At 33.1% G+C, this 19,508-nt stretch overlaps 1 protein-coding gene across 1 annotated transcript in view; it reads left to right on the top strand.

Moving 5' to 3' along the window:
* SHPRH (SNF2 histone linker PHD RING helicase) overlaps window positions 1–19,508 on the top strand; it is a 122,740-nt gene that overhangs the window by 6,329 nt on the left and 96,903 nt on the right. Inside the window, exons 2-4 of the mRNA XM_001370655.4 lie at window positions 8,399–9,066; window positions 12,939–13,068; window positions 18,817–19,035. Of these exons, the coding sequence (XP_001370692.2) occupies window positions 8,431–9,066; window positions 12,939–13,068; window positions 18,817–19,035 (985 nt within the window). The 5' untranslated portion in view covers window positions 8,399–8,430. The remainder of the gene's footprint in view (window positions 1–8,398; window positions 9,067–12,938; window positions 13,069–18,816; window positions 19,036–19,508) is intronic.

The following is a 19,508-nucleotide window of genomic DNA, read 5'->3' as shown; positions in this document are numbered from 1 at the left end:
GGACTCAAATTTAGGAAAGAAATTAAGACTGGATATCTAGAACCTGGGAATAATCTTCATAGATTATAATTGAACCTGTGGGAGCAGATGAGATTACCAGTAGTAATATAGTGTAGAAGAAAAGGAGAGAAAGCCCAGATAGAGCCTCACAAAAGACCCTAGATGAAGATCCAGCAAAAGAGACTGAAAAGGAGCAGTCAGATATATGTAGGAGGAAAGCACCAGAGTTGAACAATATCATGAAAGTCTAGAGAGGGAAAGGTATCCAAGAGAGAGTGATCAACAGTTTGAAAAGCTATAGAGTGATCAAAGAGTAAGACTAAGAAAAGGCTATCAGATTTGGAGATTAATAGATTATTGATAACTTTAGAGAAAGCAGTTTTCTTTTGAGTTATAAAGTCTGAAGCCAGATTGCAGAGGGTTTATAAACCAAGGAAAGAGAGAGAAAATGGTAGCCCTTAGTTTACATGACTAAGATGTTTAGCAAAGTAGGATCAAGCTGAATTAGACTAGATGTCCCTTTAGGACCTTTCCATTTTGAAATTAATGGTCCTTTATAGTGTGAAACGGGTAGCCACTGCCCACTATGGATATTAATTACCATTACTTGAAAAAATAGAATGCATTCCATTAAATAGCATTTGAAAACCAATGCATGAAAATTAAATTTGCTATATTGAGTGGAATTTGAAGCTTTATGGCATTTCAGTAGTGAAATTGAAGATGTTTATTTAAAAGCTATTTACCAGTGATTAAAAACCTAAATTTAAGTTGCTAATTCAATAATTAGGAGATATAAATATAAAGCTCTTTAGAAATTAGCAGAACTTTCCCAGGACAAGATACAGCTAGTGGAAATAGTAGCTAGAATCTAGAGAGGTTTTTTAAGGATGACGGAAACTTAAGCATTTTTGTAGGTATTAAGGAAGGAACTATAAGACAGGGGAAGATAAAAAAAATAAATGAGAGTATGAGAATGGGAGCAGTTTTCTGAAACTGACAGGAGGCTGTTCTCATCTCTTTCTATTCCAATCAGTTCTTTACTCAGCTTCCAAAGTAATTCTCCTAAGGAATGAGGGTCCTACAAGCAGACACAGCTACCTCTTCAGAGATTGCAATAAGTAGAGAAGATGGTGAGGGAGATTTTTGAGATAAGAAAGGAGATCACAGTGAAATGGACCCAATTTAGAGGGTGATAGATGAGTTAACTGTCTTCTGAGTGGGGAGGGGTGAGAAGTTTTATTGAAATAAATTTTTGAAACACTTGCAGATCTAAGTGGGAGCATTAGTTATGGAAGAGTAGGATGCCTTGATGCTATGAGACTAGTTAAGACTAGAGAATATAAATTTGTGTTGAAACTACTCAGGAAAATTATGTCGTCTTTCACTCTATTTGACCATACAATTAGTAGGATTGAAGGAGGCAGAAGATACTAGTAATTCATGGCTGGAGTTTGTCAAGGCAAGTAATAGCTAGGACTAGGGAGCAATGGATATGAGTGTAATGTTGAAGTACTTCACTAAAGAAAAAGTCAAGATAGGGAAGAGAAGAAAATGAGGCCTGGACAATCTGTGTTAATGATTTCTCAACATCTTGATTTCTTTTTCTGGACTATAGTTATTTGTTTCAAGGGTTTTGTGATAAAAGATACATTGATGGGTAGAGAGATAGGTTTGCAAAACAAAGTGAGTGTTAATAAAGCATTTTTGTTCCAAAAGCACAGAAGAAAATATGCTGGAGGACTAAAATAAAGCAATTTTTTAAACTATAATTTTATTAGATTTATACCTTGTGTGTGTGTGTGTACACACTTAAAAATCAAATGGTATGTTATTTAGGAATTATTTCAGTCCTCTTTTTGTTCTTTGTATAGTAAAGTGTTTGTTTAAAAGTTCATAATAAAGATTTAATTCAATTTAATTTTAAAATATAATTAAGTAAAACAAATCAGTAAATTGACAGTGACAATTGTGGTTCAGCACAGCTTACCTGAGAAGGAGGTAGGGTATGGTTTACTATTACTCCTTCAGTCTGCATTGATCAAAGTTGTGATGTTTAAAAACTTTATACATTTTTTCTTTATTGCTACTTTTCTATCATGTTAATCTCTTTTTTCTTTTTTCTTCATTCCCCTAGGCAGTGAACTACTTCTTATAACAAAAAAAAAAATTTTAAAGAAATAGAGAAAAATCAGTTTAGTAACATTCCATATTCCTCTCTGCAGTTCTCTTTTAAGTTCATTTTTGAGGGCAGGCTTGGTTAAGTAGATTATGCTGTAGTCCATTTCATTTATTGTTCATTCCATTTTCATTTTTGTATTCTGTTGTCTTTCAATGATATTTTCTCCTACATTATTGTCATGTTATTTCTTTCTATTTCAGATTCTTTGCTTTGAATCAGTTAATAATAGTTTATATAAGGGAATGCTTTAAGATTGCAAATTGCTTTACATATGTGAGATCATTTGATCCTCACAACAATTCTGTGATTGGTATATTATGTGATCATTAATACGGGTAGGTGTTATTATTAACCCTCATTTTACAGATGAGGAGATGTATGTTCAGAGTTAAATGATTTATTTGCAATGTCATATAGCTGTTGTAGTACTATAGTACTATAAATTTCAGACTTTAAGGCGCATGAAAGGCCAGTATAGTTCATTAGAGATGTGACCCATGGAGGATTATGTTGGGGGGGGGAGAGTCTAATAATAAATACATTGTTTCTGAAATGATTGTGTAGCTGTAGGCTTTTATTTTTATTGGAAGTCCCTACCATGCCTTTCTTAATGCTCCCTGCAAAAAGCATTAGCTTTTTTTGATTGTCAATACAAACTCATTGAGGTCCTTTTTTAAAAAATGACTGATCTAGCCACATTTTCCTCATCTTATATTTGTTAAGTAGATTTTAGAAATCTAAATATTAGCTATTACATTTTTCGGTGTTATATTTCATTCTTTTAGATTTGGTGCAGTTTTAGCCTAAGATCTTTTAAAATTTCTTTTTCTTTTAAACATTTACTCTCATTTATTATATTGATTCCTCCTAGCCTTGAATCATTGGCAGAGTTGCTAGAAATCTTATCTGAGCCTTGGACCTAGAGTGTAGTATATATGGGAAATAACATGTAAGAAGTTTGGCCAGAATATGAGAGCATCGAATTTTTTCCTTTTTTTTTTTTAGAATTTTAAAAAAAGTGTATTTTGATATTTTATTTTCTCCCACACTTACATGTAAAAAACAGTTTTCGACATTTGCCTTTTAAAATTTTTGATTCTAGAATTCTTTCCTTTCTCTTCTCCCCCCAATTGAGGTGGTAAACAATCTAATATAGATTTTATATGTGTAATCGTATAAAACATTTTCCCATATTAATCCTTTTATGCAAGGAAGCTAAAAAGAAATTAGGAAAGTGAAAAAAGTTTGTTTTGGTCTGGATTCATATTCCCTCAGTTCTTTCTCTGGAAGAAGATGACATTTTTTATGAGTCCTTTGGGATTATTTTGGATGATTGCATTAATGAGAATAGCTATGTTATACACAGTTGTTCATTATACAATATTGCTGTCACTCTATACAATGTTCTCCTGGTTCTGTTAACTTTACTGTGCATCAGTTCTTGTATAAATCTTTCCAGTTCTTGTATAAATCTTTTTCTGATTATCATTTCTTATAGCACAATAGTATATTATAGTCATATACTAAAACTTACGGATCCATTCCCCAATTGATGGATATATTCTCACTTTCCAATTCTTTGCCCCCACAAAGTGAGCTGCTTTAAATATTTTTGTGTATATATATATATATAGGTCCTTTTCCTTTTTTAAAAAAAAAATCTCTTTGAGATAAAAACCTACTATAACCCTTTGAGCATAGGTCCAAATTGCTCTTTAGAATAATTGAATGCATTCATGTCTGAGTTTTCGCAAATTCCTTCCATGTTTTGTCATTTTCCATTTCTGTCATAATATCCAATCTGATAAGTGTGGGGTAGTACCTAAGAGTTGTTTTTATTTGCATTTCTCTAATTAATAGAGATTTAGAACATTTTTTCATATGACTATAAATAGCTATAAATACTTAGTCTGAGTACTGCCTGTTTATTTCCTTTGACCATTTATCAATGAGGGAATGTCATATTATTATACATTTGATTAATTTCTCTATAATATAATTGTGTATGACTCTATATCCTTTTCCCTGCTGTTGATATTAAATTAATTAGCTACTTAAATTCTTATTCTAACACCATTCCCCACTTATCCTTTTCTTTTTCTTTTCATTCTGTCGTCTTCAAAAGTGGTTTGCTTCTGACCACCACATGTTCTGATTTGCCCTCTTTTCTATCATTTCCCCTAAGCCCTTCCCTTCCTATTTTACTCTGGGGTAAAATAGATTTCTACACCCAATTGACTATGCATATTTTTTCTTCTTTGAGCCAATTCTGATGAGAATAAGGTTCAAGTGTCCTTCTCCTCCACTCTAAAAGTTCTTTCATGTGAGATAATTTACTCCATTCCATTTCTCCCAATACATTCCTCTTTTCTCACCCCACCTTTTTTTGTTAAGCTTTCATCTCATTATATTCAACTCTCTCCTTTATATTCTGTCTATGTATACTCCCTCTTACTGATCTAATAAAGATAAGTTAAGAGTTACAAGAATCATCTTCCCATGTACGGATGTAAACAGTTTCATTTTATTTAATGTCTTTTGGTTTCTTTTTCTAGTTTAAAACCTTTATATACTTCTCTTGAGCCTGATTTTGAGAGTCACATTTTCTCTTCAGCTTTGATCTTTTCATCAGTAATGTTTAAAAGTTCTCTATTTCATTGATAGCCTATTTTTTTTTAACCCTGAAGGATTATGATTAATTTTGCTGGGTAGGTAATTCTTTATTGAAATCTTAGTTCCTTTGCCTTCTGGAATATCATATTCCAGGTCCTCATCATTTAATGTAGAAGCTGCTAATAAGTCTTGTGTTATTCTGACTGTAGCTGCACAACTATTTGAATTGTTTCTTTTTGATTGCCTACAAAATTTTGTTCCTGACCTGGGAGTTCTGGTATTTGCCTTTAATATTCCTGGAAGTTTTCCTTTTGGATCCCTTTCAGGAGTGATCAGTGGATTCTTTCAATTTCTATTTTATCTTCCAGTTCTAGAATATTGGGGTAGTTTTCTTTGATAATTTCCTGAAACTTGATGTTTAAGTTCTCTCTTTGATCATAGCTTTCAGATAGTCTAATAATTCTTAAGATTGTCTTTCCTAAATATGTTTTCCAGTTCAGTTGTTTTTCTAGTGAGATGTTTCACATTTTCTTCTTTTTTTTTTCATTCTTTTGATTGCTTCTTGATATCACATGTAGTGATTAGTTTTCACTTGTCTAGTTCTAGTTTTTAATGAAATTATTTTCCTCAATTAGCTTTTGTACTTCCTTTTCCATTTGTCTTATTCTACTTTTTAGGAAGTTCTTTTCCTCAATGAATTTTTGTACTTTTTCCATTTGGCCAATTCAGCCCTTTAAGGAGTTCTTCTCTTCAATGAACTTTTGCATATCATTTTCCATTTGGCCAATTCTGCTTTTAAAGGCGTTTTTCTTTTTAATGGATTTTTTTTTGCCTCTTTATCACTTGGTCTATTCTGCTTATTAAGGGATTATTTCAGTATTTTTTGTGCTTCCTTTACCAAGTTGTCAACTCTTTTTTCATTATTTTCTTATATCACTCTCATTTCTTTTCCTAATTTTTTTTCTACCTCTCTTATTTGAGTTTCAAAAATCCTTTTTGAGTGCCTCTATTTTGAACTTGAGACCAATTCATATTTTTCTTGGTGCCTTTAGATGCAGCAATATTAACTTTGTTGTCGTCTGTATTTGTATTTTAATCCTCCCTCTCACCAAAAATAGCTTTCCAAGTTAAGTTTATTTTTTTGTTGTTCATTTTCTAGACTTTTTCTTGTATTTTAACTATAAATAATTGCTTCAGGTTCTTCATAGCTTCTCAGAGAGCTTCAGAGCTAGCTCCATGGATCTATAAACATTCAATTCTTCCAAGGTGATATAAACTAGGGAGAGATGTGTTTAATATTTTACCAGTCTGTGCTCTGGTCTATTTTCTGCCTTAGAACTGTGGCCAGAGTCACCTGTTCCTCTATAGCCACAAGCACTAGTATTTACAAGTGCTCCTCCTCCTTTTGGGACTTTGACCCTGGACTGCAACCAGGATCTGTCTATTAGCAATGCAACAGTTGTGCACCCAGAGCCTGTAAAGTTACTCCTATAATTTACTTCTGACCAGTTGTTCAATCCCTTTACTGCCTAAGTTGAGAGCTTTAGAAGCCTTGCTATTGATTCAGGTACCCTGAAAGACTGCTGGGGCTTGCAGAGGTAGTATTTGCCATGGCACACTGGTCTGTGCTCCACTTCCTACTCTCCCATGCATACTGTCATTGTGAGGTAGACTTTTCAAGCTGATCTTTTAATTTATATTTAATTTAACTTTTTATTATTTTTATAAATTAATTAAATAATTTAATTCAAAAATAATATTATTTATTGTTACATTTTATTTTAATTTCTCTTTAATTTTAATTTTCCTTTTAAGTTATCTTTGGCCAAAAAATTGTCTCACCCTGGCCTTTTGTGGATTCTAATGTTCCTGAATTCATTTTGAGGCATTATATTTAAGTTGTTTGGAAGGTAATTTGGGAGGAGATCAGCAAAGTCCATATACCTCTCCACCATCTTGGCTCTACTCCTTAATGGATGTCATAGAATTTTAAGCTGCAGGTTCCTATTTTCCCTTTAACCATTTAATATTATGCATATTATTCACTTCCAAATACCATATGGTCTAAACATATTGGCATACTTGCAGTTCTTCACATACCATGTTACATGCACTATGCCCCACTCTGTCCCTTCCCCATAATGCTACTACTGGTCACCTTTGCCTCTTAGGATCCCCTGCTTCCTTTAAGATTCAAGTCCAGGGCTCCAAGAAGCCATTCTCAGTACCCCAAGCAACTCATGTCATTCCCTCTAAGATTGTGTTTATCTTTTATGCAAGTATCATAGATAGATAGATAGGTATATATTCACAAACATATACATACATCATCTCTCTCATTAAAAGTAGTAAGCTCCTTGAGGGCAGGAATTGTTTTAGCTTTGTTTAGCACAGTGCCTAGCTCTAAGTAATAACACATGATTACTAACTAATTTTTAAATACATATATGCTATAAGATTTCAATTAATGTTCAATAACTCCAAACCTAATTATCTAACAAAATTAAGACCATGTGAGTAAATTCTCCTGCCACTCATCTCACCTCCACAAAATGGGATCAGGGGGGAGAGAGAGAGAGAGAGAGAGAGAGAGAGAGAGAGAGAGAGAGAGAGAGAGAGACAGAGAGAGAGAGAGAGAGAGAGAGAGAGAGAGAGAGAGAGAGACAGAGAGAGAGAGAGAGAGAGAGAGACAGAGAGAGAGACAGAGAGACAGAGAGACAGAGAGACAGAGGGGGGGCGGGGCCACACAAAACTTATATTCTCTCTATGTTAATATGTAACGTAAGAAGGAAAGTGGGATGCTGGGAATTGAAGCCAATTCTAATTACATAATACCTAGATCTTAGGAGAGCAATCAGACCATACTCTGCTTTCTTCTTTCCTATCACAAACTCTTAAGATTCAGTGCTTATTTCTCCCATCAAATTCCTATCAGTTCTACGTTAACAACAGATTTCTTCTTCCTGGTGAAAATGAGGTCTGGATTAGCAATTCTACTGATTCTTAAAAGACAAAATTATCATTAAGGAAAATTATTTGGAGAAAGAGCTCCCTGAGATATTCACATAATTGAAGCCTCCCATAACTTCAGTATCATGCTACCATGTGAACCTTTAATCTATTTCTTGAATTCATCATCAGTTTCTTCATTCTGTCCATGTGATCTATGCTACACTCTGTTAACAATATTGCTTCTTCTTTTGCCCCTATTGATTTTCACTCAGATATTCTCCACTATGATTGATCTTTAGGTTTTTAGTACATTAGTATATCTTTATAATATTCAGTACTATTTCCATTCTAGTACACCTTTACCTATCCTTCACCTTTTAAATAAGGAAGTAAAGGCTCCCATCTCACCAAATTTATATGAAAATACATTGAAATCATAAAAAGTATTTACTATATCAGTTATAATTTACATATTTACTAGTAGTATTTCTAACTTAAAAAAATTAAAAGTCCTCTCACTGTATTCCAACAGAGATTTGGTTATGTGTATAGACACTGAATTCTTATTACATTTTTTATCTGACAGAATACTTATAATCTAAATTTTTTGATGATATAAGACAACTCTTACCTATTACATTTGTTTTCTAGGTTTTATGTTGCTCATCTAAGAAAACTTCAAAATGAGCAGTCGGCGGAAGCGTGCCCCTCCAGTTAGGGTAGATGAAGAAAAGCAGCAACAACTCCGGTGGAATATGCATGAAGATCGAAAAAATGAAGTCCTAATCCTTGATGATGATGATCAGCCTGTCCCAGGTCCAAGTTCCTCATCTGTTCCTTTCGTTGTTTTAGATGATGATAGTCCAGAGGAAGAAGTAACTCCCAAGATCAAAAGAAGATGTTCAAAGTCAGTGAGTTCATTAACAGATGAAGAGGAAACTGCCTGTATTTTGCCCTCCATATTAGTCAAATTAAATGTTGTCATTTCCCCTTTTCACATAGATAGTTCTTGGAAAGCATTTTTAGGTGAACTAACTCTCCAGCTTCTTGCTGAGGAGATTTTAATCGAAAGTTTTCATGAAAGAAAGTTTACTTTAATGACAGCAGATTCAAGTGATCAATTGCAGATCTGTGTTCATCCAAAGTGCAAAGAGGTAGAAGACCAACAAAAAGGACTTGAAGAGCTTATCAGTGTTTCTGAAAAAAGTATTTTGGTGGAATCATCCTTCAGTAATGAAATGTTAGAAGATCTGAGGTGGCTGCAAAAGAAGAGAATAATAGAACTTTACCACAGACCTGAAGGGATTCAGACCATCAAGGTGCTCAATAATTGTAGTTTACTTTATTTTAACTTAGCAATAAATTTTTGTGGGTTAAAAAAAGGTTATGAAAACATTGCATAAAATTCTGCATGTTTCATAGAATGTTATTGCTGAAAAGAACCTTAGAGATAATCTGTGGTCAAGACCCTAATTTTACAGTAAAGAAAGTGAACCACTCAAGATTAAGGGACTTTCTTGCCTAAAGTTATGCAGATAAATAAATCAATAAACATTTGTTAAATGTCTACCATATGTCAGGCACTGTGCTAGGTTCTAGGGATATAAAAAGATACAAAATAGTCCCTGCTCTTAAGGAACTCACTAACAGCAGAGAATGCAAACAAAAACATCTGTACAAAGAAGCTGTGTGTATGTATGTATAATATTAATAGGAACTTCTTGACAGAGGAAAGGCATTAAAATTAAGAGCGATTGTGAAAGATTTTTTTTAGAAGATGAGATTTGAGATGGGACTTGAAGAAAGTGAAGTAAATCATGAGGGAGATAAGCAAGGAGAGCATTTGTGGCAGAGAGGACAGCCAGAATGCAGAACATTCATAGCTAAAACCCAGTTTTCCTGATTTCTCATTCAGTGTTTGTTCTACCTTATCAAAGGTATATGTTTGAAATTTTGAGTGTAATTTTATGACTTTATTGGATATTTTGATCAAGGTAAAAAGTACTTCTATTTGGACCATTTAAAAGAAGAGTGTTAAAAATTCCAAATTATTGTGACTTATTTTTAGTGCAAAACTTCATCACTGTAGTAGCTTGTTACTTCCTGTAAAGACATATCAGAGTGATTACATTGATTTCTTAAAAAGAAATACATCTAAATATTAGGACAGATCCTTTTTTTTTAACAGCAGGAAGTACTAAATTAGTATCTATCTTCTGTTAATCAGTCTTTTGCCTCCAAAAGTACAAGAATATATTCCTGTAACAGGAATTAGTCTTCTATGGTTTTGAATTTTTAACAATCTTTTTACCAATTTAAAAATTTTTTAAATAATATTTTTCCCCAGGTACTATTTTTCTATATTAGTCATTTTGTGGAAGAGATCTTAAAAAAAAACAACAGAAAAAAGAAAGTGAAATTAGTATGTTTCAGTCTGCTTTCAGCCTCCATCAGTTCTCTCTTGAAGGGCAGATAGCACTTTTCATCATGATATTCTGGGATTGTCTTAGATCACTCTATTGTTGAGAATAACTAGATTATGTGCAGTTGTTATAAAAAATATTGCTGTTACTTGGTACTATGTTCTTCTAATTCTGTTCACTTCAATTTGCACCAGTTCATATAAGTCTATCCAGATGTTTCTAAAATCATCCTGCTTTTATATATTTATATATATATACACATATATAAACATATATATATATTTTTTTTATATTGTGCTTTTATATAGCACAAAAGTATTTCATCACCATCATATACTGAAACTTGTCAGGCAACAAACACTCAAATTTCAATCCTTTGCTACCAAAAAAGAGCTGCAATAAATATTTTTGTACAAATATGTCTTTTTCCCTTTTTTTAAAAAAATCTCTTTCAGATACAGACCAAGTAATGATATTGATTGATCAAAGGGTATGCATGGTTTTAGAGTCCTTTGGACACAGTCCCAAATTGTTCTCAAGAATGATTGGATCAGATCACATCTCCACTTGTAGTGTATTAGTGCCTCGGTTTTCTTGCATTTCCTCTAACATTTATGGCTTTCCTTTTCTGTCATATTGACCAATCTGATAGGTGTGAGGTAATGCCTCAGAGTTGTTTTAATTTAAGCCAAGGGTGAATTTAGAGCATTTTAAAAATTTGAGTGTAACTGGCTTTGATTTCTTCATCTGAAAATTGTCTGTTCATATCCTTTGACCATTTATCAATCAGAGAATGATTTGCTCTTGTAAATTTGACTTAGTTCTCTAGATATTTGAGAAATACTTTCTGGAAAAAAATTTTTTTTTTCAAGCTTTCGGCTTTCCTTCCAATCTTGGTTGCATTGGTTTTGTTTGTACAAAACCTTTTTCATTTAATGTAATCAAAATTATCTATTTTTACATTCTACAGTGCTATATTTCTTTTTTGTTCTTAAATCCTTCCCTCATCCATGTATCTGACAAATGAATAAACTATTCCCTACTCCCCTAATTTGCTTATGATATCACCCTTTATGTTTATTTAGGTCATGAACCTGTATTGACCATATCTTCATATACAGTTTGAGGTAGTGTTCTTTTCCCAGGCTCTTCCATACCATTTTCCTTACTTTATAATAACATTTTATTTATGGTTTATAAATTCCTTATAAGGAAATTTGAAGACTTATAAGCATAATTATTGATCCCTTTGGTTCTTGGCTTTGTCTTTTACTGTTTAGTTTTTTCCATGTGTTTAATTTTGCTTATCTCCATTATAGACCAACTTCCTATTGTTATATTGGTGGTAGATCATATATTTATAAACATTTTATACTGTACAAAACACTTTCACCCACAACAGACTCATAAGATAGTATATTATTATTATCCCCATTTAGAGCTGAGGAATTTAAGCCTGAAAGATTATGTAACTTGCCCAAGATCGTGTGGCTATTGAGTATCAGAGCGATATTTTAAAACCTAACCCCTATGTTCTCTACAGCCTCTCATATTTTTTATACCATATTTTCAAGAGTATTTTCACCTTTACATATATCTCTATATATACTTGGAGAAGATATTTTCTTTGCATTTTTTTCTTTCGTGGTAAGAGAATTTAGATTTAAAGAGGCAACAAGCTACTGCTTCTCCAGCCCCTCCCCCCCCCCCCCCCACACATCTTGGCTGGGATAGAGGAATAGCTAAATTAATCAGTACTTTTCTATCACCTTTGATGACTTTTTTTTTTCTGTGTGAGCCTTTCTGGTCTATCAGTGTTAATCAGTGTAGGGTACAGTTCTGGTTTAAGAAAATAAAGTCAAAAAGTTACTCCAAGTGAACAGTCAGGATCATCAGAGAATTATCAGAGAAAGGTCATAAAAACATGTTCTGAGTTGAAGCAGAGATAACAAATGAGGTCAGGAACATTGAAAGTAAAGAGAGGTAGGGAAAATTTTTGTATTTCAGGTTTGACATATTGCAAGGGGAAAACAAGAAGCCTAAGAGCTTTAAATTGTAACATCTACTGATGTTTCCTACTGCTTCTAACCCAGACTAGATAGACTCTGGAATATTAAGTCATTTGGCTTTCCCATAGGAGTCTAACATACATCTTTCTTTTCTTTTTTTGTCACCCATTGATGATGATGTAAGGTTATTGACATCCTAGTGTACTAACATTCTGTAATAAATAGTAATATTGAAATGGAATCACAATAGCTGCTATTCTTTTTCTTTTAGACCAAATTTGCATAAGTCCCAAAATAAAATTCTCAAAAACATTTAAAATGGTAACCTTGATTCAAAATTGAAGTGTTACTGAAAGGAAAAAGTTAGAAAATTTAGATTATAATTACATTGTCACTAATTTCTGTGTAACTCTGGAAGAGTTATGCTTTTTCAAGGAGAGCTTTAAAAAAATGAAGAAGTTCCAAAAACTAAGGAAGATATTTATGTTTCCCTGTTCCCCCTTATTTCCTATTTTAGTGGGAAAATATATGTATATACATTTATATTTACTATAAAAGAATATATTAATATGTTACATGGTAGTATGTTTACAATATATAACATAGCAGTTGTAAAAAGGGCATGTTGAGATTTTCATTGAAAAATTATTTTTTACAACAGTCATGTTCATCCAATATTTTTTCTCAGTTCCCACAATGCCTTTTTAAATAATGCTATATTCCAAACTTTTTACATTGTTGGTTAATATATTTCTATAGGTTGGAATATATCTCTTGGAAGCTGGCTTAGCCAAACCTGATTTTCTCAGTGATGGAAGTGGGAGAATTAAAAAAGCCAATCAGCTGATCCAGAAACTAATGGAAAAGTTTTACAACTTCATAATTCCAGGTAACTTCTGTCTCAGAGTCCTATATTTGAACTATTACTATTTATTAACATTTTAGTTTTGTAAGAACTATGTCAAGCAAAACTTTGGTAAGAGCTTAACAACTGTTAAATCACTTTAGACAAAATTAATAATAATAAATGGCCCATTGAAATCACTTACATTATGTTCATTAATAATATATTTGGTTGTCAGAAAAATAGTAACTTGGAAATAGGAAGAATGGTAGAGTCTAATTCATTACCTCTCATTTAAATCTAAACTTTCGTTCTAGATCAATAGACTACACTGATTGAGCTCTTGCTATACTGATGAACGCATGAACCACAGGAATTGTAGATTCTATCACTAAGGCAGGAAAAGACTGGAAACTTCTTTCAGTTTCCTACTGACAGTGATACTTTTTTAAAGGTGATGTAAAAGGCAATGGAAATCATGCTGGGAGATACTGATAAGGGTGTTGCATTAGGAAAAGTGTTGTGTTGGTTCTTGGTCTCTGTTTTGGGATTCTCTGAGGCAAAGAGAAGAAAAAAGGGTATTCCACACAAAAAGAATGGCAGCACATGGGCATGGAGATAGGCGATGGAGTGTTAGGAGAAGGCCAGATTGGCTGGCCTGTAGAAATCAGAAAGAAAAGTAATATATAGGACTGGAGCAAGAAGTTGGGGCCAGATTATGAAGCCAAAGGAGATTATATTTGATCCTCAGGGTAATAGAGAGTCATTAGATTTTATCTTTGCAACAATAGAGAGTTGTTAGTATAGGAAAGTGACATAGTCAAACCCATATTTAAAGAAAATCTCTTTGGTAGCTTTTTGGAGGATAGATTTTAGTATGTGAGAGATTAGAGTCAAGAAGACCAAATTGAGGGGTATTGCACAATAGTCTTAGTAGCATGTATGTAACACATTAAGGTTTGCAAAATGCTTGGCATATATTAATTCATTTGATCTTCACAACATAGCTATTATTTACAGATGATGAAACTGAGGCAGACAGAGATTAAGGGTCATATAGCCAAGGGTACATAACTACTGAGTTTCTGAAGGAGGATTTGAAGTAAGGTCTTCCTGACTCCAAGTCTTGTGTTCTGTTAGCTGTGCTGCCTACTTGCTAAGAGGTGATTCAGGACTAAACTACAGTAGTGGCTTTTCGTAGAGAGAAAGGGTCTGATTTGAGGGTTGTTTTAAAAGTAGAAACAGCAAGGTTTGGCAAACAGCTAGATTAAGAAGTCAAAAATAACAAATGACATTGCAAGCCTGGGAGATTGGACAAATGGTGGTGCCTTTGACAGAAATATGATAGTTTGTTAGAGGGCTGGTGATATGGAACTGGGTATATAGAAATGGAAGTCATATGCATATTATTGATAATTAAACCAGTAGAAGTTGATAGTTACTAAGTAAGAAAAGAAAAAGGATCCAGGACAGAGGCTTGGAAAATACTTAATTCAAGAGTTATTATATGAGTAGTGGCCTTGCAAAGGAGATTAGAGGAGGAAGACCTAAACAGATAGGAAAACCAAGAGAGAATAGCATCAAGAAAACTCAGAGAGGGGAGGGAAGGAGAGAAGGAGACAATTTAGATCATATAACTTCTGAAAATATAAATGGAAGTTATTACATGTAATTGGTAAAAAAATTAATATAATTTTTTTTCATGCTAGAAATTAAGTTCAGGCAACTGAGACTCATAATTTATAATTTAATTTACTGAAAATAAACTAACAAACTAAAACAGTAAACTAGACATTAAAAAAATTTTAAAGGGGGTGGGGGGACTCAGAGAGAACAGAGATCAGCAGAGAGATCCAAAAGAAGAATGACTATGAAAAGACCATTAGATTTCCATTGAGATTATTAGTAACTTTTGAGGGGTCTGTTTTTGTTATGTGATGAGGTCAGAATTCAGAGTATAAAAGACTGGAGAGTGTGTAAGAGGTGAGAAAGTAGAGGTGATAAGCGATAGCTTTTTATAAAAATTTACTAAGTGAGAAAAGATACAGGATAACTATAGGGTATAGTAGAAGCTTAGTAAAGGAGAGATTTTGGCATGTTTGAAGAGAGCAAGCAAGGAACCAGTTGCTAGGGAGAGATTGAATATTAAAGAAAGAAGTTGCAAGTGGGCAAACTTATGTGGAATATAGGAAAAGTTGATAACAAGGTCACATATGGAGGAATTGGCCTTGGTAAAAAGGATGACCTCATTATAAGAGAAAGGAGGACATGAGAGTGTAGAGGATGTTATTAAGGGCTTTTAAAATTAAGAGAAAGAAAGAGGTTACTCATAGTAGATGTCTACAATTTTCTCAATAAGGTTAGAATTAAGATCCTCAGCTGAGAGGGATGCCAGAAGAGAAGCTATGGAAAGCTTGAAGAGAGAAAAACTTTGAAATAGATTCTGTGAAGAGTAAAATAGGGAATCATTTATGGAGGAATAAATAAAGAATGCCTTGCTTCAGTGAGGGCCTAATAGCAGATCAGTCAACATTGCTGTGTAACTTCTGCTCTCTCTTAAGTAGAACTTGTGTTGGAGTTGAGAAGTTAGTTGGTGGAAGGAATTTGAGAGCAGAGGACAGTATAGAATTGAATTGGTTAATTCTAGTGTCAAAATTAATAAAGAAGGAAAATGAAGTGTATGAGGAGGTTAATAGTCTAAAAAGGTACTTGGGGGATGGAGGGATTAGAGGTTTTCAGTGATAGTTTGAATAGAGGTAAATAGAAGAGGAATGGAATGATAGGAAACTTTTATCATATATAGGAGAATGACAGTTTTTGAACAAATAGAATATCTGTGAGAAATAGTAAATTCCCAGGTATGACCATCTTTGTTCATGATTGAGGTCATTTACAGAAGTAGAAAAGAAATATTTCTGAATATTGAGGAATTAGAAGTTTAGGTTATTTGAGAAAGCATCAACATGAACGTCTCCCATTATAAGGGTAGAAATTGGGGATTCAAGGAAAATAGCGAGCTAAGAGGAGGGATAATGGCCTATGAGTCAGCAGATAACAATCATCATGATCTGTATAGGGTGAAAATTTTTAATCATGTATTCAGAGAATGTTTTTGGGTGATGATGGAGAAGGGAAGAGTCAGGAAGTGACGGTAGGGAGCAAAGATCATTCTGAATCCCTTTCTAAGAACAGTGTGCTATGGAGCTTGAAAGAAAGTATAGCCAGTTCTAGAGAGAATGGCCAGGGATGCAGTGACATTTAGATAAAGTCTAGATTCAGTAATGGCATATAAATGGATGGAGTAACACAGGAAAAGGTTCAGAATGAAAGGAATGTGTTCATTATGGAATAGTAGTTTTAAAGGGCACAATAGAAGTATTGGGAAGAATTGGAAGAAGATTGTGGGTACAGTAGGGTTGGTGAAGAATGGGGTGAGAGAACAAGATATAAAAGTTGGGGATAATTTACTTTCAGATAGCTAGTAATTAGGTAATCCAGGACTGGGAATAATAATATTTAGCAGGAGTTTGCTACCAGTACAAGATACTCGGTGGCAGATAAATTATGTTCACAGACCCCATGGGGTGATGTTACAGATTATATAGTATTCACTATTTGCCAAGCACTGTGCCATGTGCTTTTTACAAATATTTACAGATATTATTTCCCTATGACAATAATCTCTAGCTGATTTTTATGTAATCTGATAATTAATTCCCAAGCCCAATATTGTTGTTGTGCCCCACTTCTCTTGTCATTGCTATTCACTGTATATATTTACCCCTTCTAAAATTTTTTATTTTATTAATTTTTATTGTCATTATCTTTGCTTTCCACAGCACCTTCTCCCCCCATTGCACAATGTTTTTTAAAAAGAAAAAGAAAACCAAATTTGCCTTGTCCAAAAATGTGTGTGCCTTTCTGTGTTTAAAATCTATCACCGCCCTGACAGGAGCTGTATAGCATGTTTCATCTTATTCTTCTGAACCAGATTAAAACATAATTGGCAGATCTAGTTTCAGATACTTCCTAGTTTTGTGTCTCTGGGAGTCACTTAATCCAATTTGCCTAGTGCTTACCACTCTTCTGCTCTGGAAACAAAACTAAGTATTGATTCTTAGACAGAAAGTAAGGATTTTAAAGATATATATATATATATAGATATAGATATATAGATAGATATCTATATAAATAAAATTTTAATTTTATATAAGAGACAGCTAGATAGCACAAGAGATAGAGTTCCAGGCCTGGGACCTGGGTTCAAATTTGAACTTAGATATGCCCCTAGCTATGTGACCCCATGCATAGCCCTTACTGCTTTTCTGCTCTAGGAGAGAAGGTATGGATTTTTTTTTTAAATTGAAAATGTTTAATGAAATATAAATACAATAAGATAATGTTCATTTGTGATTTTTTAAGGCAACATGCCACCTTCAGGGATCTCTTTCTATTTGAGTTTGACAACTCTTTATTTATAGTTTTAGCATTACATTGATCAGTTTTAAAGACTTTCAAATTTTTTTCTTTATAATGTTTTATAATTGTCCTAATTCTGCTAACCTCCCTCTTAATGGTTAATAGTCTTCGCTATTTCATATGAAACTATCCATTTCATCCTTTCTATGACACAATAATAATTAATTACATTCATATATCATAATTTGTTTAGGCATTCTTAATATGTAAGTAGTCCCTTAGTTTCCAATTTGGGGCTACTATGAAAAAAAACTGCTTTAAATATTTTTGTGTATATAGATCCTTTTCCTATACCTCCAGTCTCTTTGGTGTAGACCTAATCAATGGTGCTACTAGGTGAAAGAGTATGAACTTTTTAAATTTGGAGACACGGTTCCAAATTGTTTTTCAGAATGCTTGACCAATTAACAGTTTTCCCAACAGTGAATTTGTGAACCTGTTTTCTTGCAGTCATTCCAACATTTGTTACTTTTGCCACTGAGAGGTATGAGGTAGAACCTCAGAATTGTTTTAATTTTCATTTCTCTAATTATTAGTAATTTGGAGCATATTTCATAAAGTTGTTGATAACTAGGATTTCTTCTTTTAAAATTTCCTATACATATCATTTGACCATTTATCTTTTGGGGAATGGCTTATTCTTCCAAATTTGAATAATTTCCTTACAAATCTTGACTAGAAGATATTTATTGGAAATAGTTGTTGCAAAAAAAAATTCTCCTACTTAACTGTTTCCCTACTAATCTTAGCTGCATTGGTTTTGTTTATTTAAAACCATTTTAACTTCATAAAATACAAATAGTTCATTTTATCTTCTATGATCTTTACTATTGCTTTTGCTAATAAAGCTTCTGTTTCAACAGAACATTTGAACTTCTGTTTTGATTTTTCTGCCATAATCATAAAATTTCCACAAATACAAATTTGTCTGTATCAATAAAAGGTTAAGAACTAGAAGGTGTATTAGAATCATATATAATTAGGACCTTTTCCCCACTACTAGACTATTAGCTCTATGAAAGACAGGATAATGTTCCATTTAAATTTTGAAACTCCCCAATACTTAGTATAGTGCTTTGCATTCAGTATATATGCTTTAAAACGTTTGTTGAATTGAGTTGAAATTACCTTATAATATGGAGTAATGATAGAGAAATCCACTTTACATGTTAAAGTTTTATAGTAAAGATTTAATCATCAAAATCTATTAGAAGATAGATATGTTTGAGATATACTGAAATTACTATTAGTTCTTATTCCTGTCTTAAAAAATGAATCATGTTATAACAATTGCTTGCTTTTCAATTTGCACAGATGTTTTGGAGGAAGATGAAGAAGAATCGGATAGTGAACTGGAGAGACAGAACATTGAGGAATTATATGACTTTGTGAGACATACACACCAGCAAGAAGCTCAGCATTTACAAGAAAATGTCCAGCACCCTGCCTTGATCCCTGTGCTGAGACCATACCAAAGTGAAGCTGTTAACTGGATGCTGCTACGAGAAAATTTCAGAAACTCTCCTGCCAATGGTAAGTACAAGATACTTAAAGTTAAGGCAGAGAATAATCAAAATACACTAGGGGAAAGATGGAGGTAGGGTGGGGAGGAATGATACTTGGTTATCAGACAGGGTGTTCTTGTCCTTTTTCTGCCCTAGCCTCCACCAAAAAGCCTTTTTGTCGTCTGAATCCTTAATGCCTAGAGCATATATTATTCTCATTTTCATTCCTTAAAATCTTTCTCTTTCTTCAAAGGCTTTGATTCCTTTCCTCAGCTAAAAGTAATTTTTGGTTTGTCACATTTTCTTGGAGAACTTTTAATCTCCTAACCTTTTCATTTCCATTATTCTATCGTTGTATATATGTTATATTTCTTAACTGGATTATAATATCCTTGAGGTTGGAATTGTGTCAGTTTAAATTTCAGAATATCTAGCAGAATATCTAGCTTCTAGCACCCTACCATGTGCATTATAGATGCTTAATAAATATTTGCTAAATTG

This window comes from Monodelphis domestica, chromosome 2, assembly GCF_027887165.1.
Source record: "Monodelphis domestica isolate mMonDom1 chromosome 2, mMonDom1.pri, whole genome shotgun sequence".
Classification (NCBI taxonomy): domain Eukaryota; kingdom Metazoa; phylum Chordata; class Mammalia; order Didelphimorphia; family Didelphidae; genus Monodelphis; species Monodelphis domestica.
This window is presented reverse-complemented; position numbering and strand designations above follow the sequence as displayed.